General features: G+C 43.0%; 1 protein-coding gene across 1 annotated transcript; it reads left to right on the top strand.

Annotated features, from left to right (window-relative positions):
* The first annotated feature begins 402 nt into the window (after positions 1–402).
* On the top strand, positions 403–2,079 carry LOC310732238 (uncharacterized protein). Its single transcript, XM_083552547.1, has 2 exons — positions 403–1,164; positions 1,361–2,079. The coding sequence occupies exons 1-2, from the start codon at positions 437–439 to the stop codon at positions 1,362–1,364; spliced, it is 732 nt and encodes a 243-aa protein (XP_083408673.1). The 5' UTR covers positions 403–436; the 3' UTR covers positions 1,365–2,079.
* Positions 2,080–5,343: the final 3,264 nt, after the last annotated feature.

Below are 5,343 nucleotides of genomic sequence, written 5' to 3'. Positions count from 1 at the left end.
GCTCTGGTACCATCTTTCTGATGGCAGGTGGATGGGGTCTTTCACAATACTGGTGGCATTGCTGGAGCATCATGCCATGAAAATGTTCAGGCTGTAGGGGGCACCATTGATCTTAGCAGCTGTAGTCACTGTCACATTAAGATGAAAATTGGAATTTTCTGAAATGATAAAGTTCAGTAAATAAATAAGGTTTAGTTAAATAACACAAATCAAATGAAATATTGTGTGTCGGATTAAAGCAGAGTACAACATTTCATTTATGTCATCATTAAACATGTTTCTTTCCCTCTTCAGTCATTCTGTATATTTTTGCATGTGTTTTAAATAAAGTTAAAACAAAATGCATGACTGTCTGAGTTTGTGTAGTCGTGACTTTGAGACGTTGTACAGGAACGTTGTACAGAGACGTAGTGAGTTCAGACTCTTCAGAGCAGAGATGAAGTCAATCTGTTTTGTTTTCCTGCTGGTGGTTGCTTGTAATATTGCTGGTGGTATAATAAAGGAATTTATATTAGGTAGCTTTGTAGCTAACTGGAATGATGCTCAATCACATTGCAGATACTACTACAGAGATCTGGCCACCATCAACTCTGTGGACGAAAACAACCAATGTTTTCAAGCAGGACAAATCTATTATGGAGGCTGGACTGGTCTGCGCAAAATCTCAGGCAGCTGGACATGGTCTGATGGACAACCTCTTCAGAAATGGTATAACAACTCAAATTCTTATATTGATTATCCAACATTTGGTGACTACTGTGTTCACATGGCTAATGGAGGATACTGGCTGAGTGACTACTGTGGTTATGGGAAGAATTTCTACTGCTATCGGTTCCTGATCCTGGTAATGGAGAAGAAGACCTGGAATGAGGCTCAAAACTGGTGCAAATCTTATTACACTGGTTTGGCCTCTTTGACATCTGAGTCAAGTTTGAGGCAGCTGGAACTAGAGACAGCACAGACTCAGACAGAGAGAGTGTGGACCGGTCTGCGCTTCAGGAACGGTAACTGGTCTTGGGTGAGTGGGGAGCCGCTGGGGAGCCTGGTCTTAGCGAATCGTTCATGTCCAGTGATGACTGACAGCTGTGGATCTCTCAACACCATCTCAAACACCATTAATAACCAAAACTGCATGGACAAGCTGAACTTCATCTGCTACTTGAAGTGAGTAAAAAAATTAATTAATTAATTGATTAATTGATTATTATTATTATTATTATTATTATTATTACTATTACTATTATTACTATTACTATTATTATTATTATTATTATTTTTATTTATTTTACATATTTTACAATCATGAAAAAGTCAGTTTTTAAAATGTATATCTTACTGTGTTCTCTCTTTTTCTGAACAGGTGATTTTACACAAATCTGCCACAGCAAGAATATTTGCATCACACAATATAACCATTTATTATTTTTAGCTTCATTTACAAATATTAAACTGGGTTTTAGGTTTAGATTCTGATAGAATTGAACAGCTGAGGAGATCATTTGATGGTGGAGGGTCAGATAATATAATAATGTAGAAATCTACTCACTATAAACTTAAACACAATTCACTGATGCTGGATTCTGGATTGTGATTGGTCAGAAGGTGTTGATTAATTTAAAACACAAGACTGTATCACGATTCAAAATTGAATATTGTGTCACCCGGAGAAAACAGTCCCCCCGGTGATGTATGGTGATGGAAACATCTTGTTGTAGCGAAATCCTTTATCCAGCGGAGCCTTATAATTTGGTTGCTCTTGTCTCAAGCATTTATGGATGCCTTCATTTAGTTTGCAAAAAAAATAAATAAATGCTTCAAATTTAAAGATGTGACACAAAGTTTTTCCTTTAAGGATTTGGAGTTTGAGTACTATGATTTTTATAGATAAATATTATTACTGAATGTTATGTGTTTTCTAAATAGTTTATTCATTCTACTTATTTGAATGTAGCTATGAATGTTCTGAACCATTTAATGATTATATTTCTGATATCCTTTTTTCTTTTTTTCCTGCTTTCTGTAACACTTTTGTAAACTGATATTTGTGCATTAAAAATTCTAATAAACAGTTTGGAAATCGGACTCGTTGTTGAGTCAGTGAGATCATTGCAGTCCTCTAGTGGACATGTTGAGTATTACAGCAGAGGATAATCGATACAGTAACCTCCCGCTTCACCGCGGTTTGAATCTGGCGCCTCGGTTTACCGCCGAATTGCATTTACCACATATCTTTAGTTTAGCTGATTTTCCTGGTCTCTCGCAGAGAGCACCATAGACCTTCTTCTTCTTCTTCTTCTTTCGGCTGCTCCCATTAGGGGTCGCCACAGCGGATCATCCGTCTCCATACCACCCTGTCCTCTATATCTGCCTCTTTTACACCAACTACCTGCATGTCATCCCTCACCACATCCATAAACCTCCTCCTTGGCCTTCCTCTTTTCCTCCTACCTGGTGGCTCCATCTTCAGCATTTTTCTACCAATATAATTCCTGTCCCTTCTCTGCACATGTCCAAACCATCACAATCTCGCCTCCCTCACCTTGTCACCAAAACTTCCTACATGCGCTGTCCCTCTAATAAACTCATTTCTAATCTTGTCCATCCTCGTCACTCCCAACGAAAACCTTAACATCTTCAGCTCTGCTACCTCCAGCTCCACCTCCTGTCTTTTACTCAATGCCACTGTCTCTAATCCATACAACATCGCAGGTCTCACCACAGTCCTATAAACTTTCCCTTTCATTCTTGCAGATACTCTTTTATCACAAATCACTCCTGTCACTCTTCTCCACCCACTCCACCCTGCCTGCACTCTTTTCTTTACTTCCCTAACACACTCTCCATTACTTTGCACTGTTGACCCCAGGTACCTGAACTCCTCCACCTTCTCCACCTCTTCTCCCTGCAACCGCATCACTCCACTGCCCTCCCTCTCATTCACACACATGTACTCTGTCTTACACCTACTGACTTTCATTCCCCTTCTCTCCAGCGCATATCTCCACCTCTCCAGGCTCTTCTCAACCTGCTCTCTACTCTCACCACAAATCACAATATCATCTGCAAACATCATAGTCCAGGGAGACTCCTGTCTGACCTCGTCCGTCAACCTGTCCATTACCACTGCAAACAGGAAAGGGCTCATGGCCGATCCTTGATGCAGTCCAACCTTCACCCTGAACCAGTCTATCGTACCTACTGCACACTTTACTGCCGTCACACTGTCCTCATACATGTCCTGCACCACCCTCACATACTTCTCTGACACACCTGACTTCCTCATACAATACCACAACTCCTCTCTCGGCACCCTGTCGTACGCTTTCTCTAAATCCACAAATACACAATGCAGCTCCTTCTGTCCTTCTCTATACTTCTCCATCAACATCCTCAAAGCAAATAAGGCATCTGTGGTGCTCTTCCTCGGCATGAAACCATACTGTTGCTCACAGATGGTCACCTCTTCTCTCAGCCTGGCTTCCACTACTCTTTCCCATAACTTCATGGTGTGACTGATCAACTTAATTCCCCTGTAGTTACTGCAGGTCTGCACATCTCCCTTATGCTTAAAGATCGGTACCAGCACACTCCTTCTCCATTCCTCAGGCATCCTCTCCCCTTCCAGAATCCTGTTAAACAATCTGGTTAAAAACTCCACTGCCATCTCTCCTAAACATCTCCACGCTTCTACCGGTATGTCATCTGGTCCAACCGACTTTCCATTCTTCATCCTCTTAATCGCTGCTCTCACTTCCTCCTTACTAATCCTATCTACATCCTGCTTCACCAACTCCACATCCTCCAACCTTCTCTCTCTCTGATTTTCCTCATTCATCAGCTGCTCAAAATACTCCCTCCATCTTCTCAACACACTCTCCTCACTAGTCAACACAGTTCCCTCTCCATCCTTTATTGCTCTAACTTGCAGTACATCCTTCCCAGCTCGGTCCCTCTGCTTGGCCAATCGGTATAAATCCTTTTCTCCTTCCTTAGTGTCCAACCTCTTATACAGCTCCTCATATGCCTTTTCCTTGGCTTTCGCCACATCCCTTTTAACCTGCTGCCGCATCTCCTTGTACTCCTGCCTACTTTTCTCATCACTCTGTCGATCCCACTTCTGTTTTGCCAACCTCTTTCCCCTAATGCTCTCCTGCACTTCCTCATTCCACCACCACGTCTCCTTGTCTTGCTTTCTATTTCCAGATGTCACACCAAGTACTTTTCTAGCTGCCTCCCTCATCACTCCTGCAGTAGTTGCCCAATCATCCGGCACCTCTTCACCACCACCAAGCCCCTGTCTCACCTCTTCCCTGAACCTCACACTACAGTCTTCCTCCTTCAGTTTCCACCATCTTATTCTTCTTTCAAACCTTACTTTTCTCCTCTTCTTCTTCGCCTCCAAAACCATCCTACAGACCACCATCCGATGCTGTCTAGCTACACTGTCCCCCGCCAACACCTTACAGTCTCCAATCTCCTTCAGGTTGCATCTCCTACACAGAAGATAATCCACCTGTGTGCACCTTCCTCCACTCTTATACGTCACCCTGTGATCCTCCTTCTTCTTAAAATACGTGTTCACCACTGCCATTTCCATCCTTTTAGCAAAATCTACCACCATCTGCCCTTCCACATTCCTCTCCTTAAAACCATACCTACCCATCACCTCCTCATCACCTCTGTTCCCTTCACCTACATGCCCATTAAAGTCTGCCCCAATCACCAATCGTTCTTTCCTAGGTACACCATCTACCACTTCATCTAATTCACTCCAGAATCTTTCTTTCTCCTCCATCTCACAGCCAACTTGTGGAGCATAGGCACTGATGACATTTATCATCATCCCTTCAACCTCCACCTTCACGATCATCACCCTATCAGAAACTCTCTTCACCTCCACTACACTCTTACTGTACGCTTCCTTCAGAATCACCCCTACACCATTTCTCTTCCCATCCACACCATGATAAAACAGTTTAAACCCACCTCCAATGTTCCTGGCCTTACTCCCTTTCCACTTGGTTTCCTGAACACACAACACATCTACCTTTCTCCTCTCCATCATATCAGCTATCTCTCTCCCTTTACCCGTCATAGTACCAACATTTAAAGTACCAACCCGAACCTCTACTCTCCTACACTGCTCCTTTTCCTGCCGTCTTTGTAGACGCCTTCCTCCTCTCCTTCTCCTCCTTCGGCCAACAGTAGCCCAATTTCCACCGGTACCCTGTCGGCTAACGATACCTGTGGCGGTCGTTGTTAACCCGGGCCTCGACCGATCCGGTATGAAATTCTCATTTGTGATCCGCATATTTGATTTGGCACATGTTTTACGCTGGATGC

The sequence above is a fragment of the Silurus aristotelis genome, assembly GCF_946808225.1.
Source record: "Silurus aristotelis genome assembly, chromosome: 10".
NCBI classification, from domain to species: Eukaryota; Metazoa; Chordata; class Actinopteri; order Siluriformes; family Siluridae; genus Silurus; species Silurus aristotelis.
This window is presented reverse-complemented; position numbering and strand designations above follow the sequence as displayed.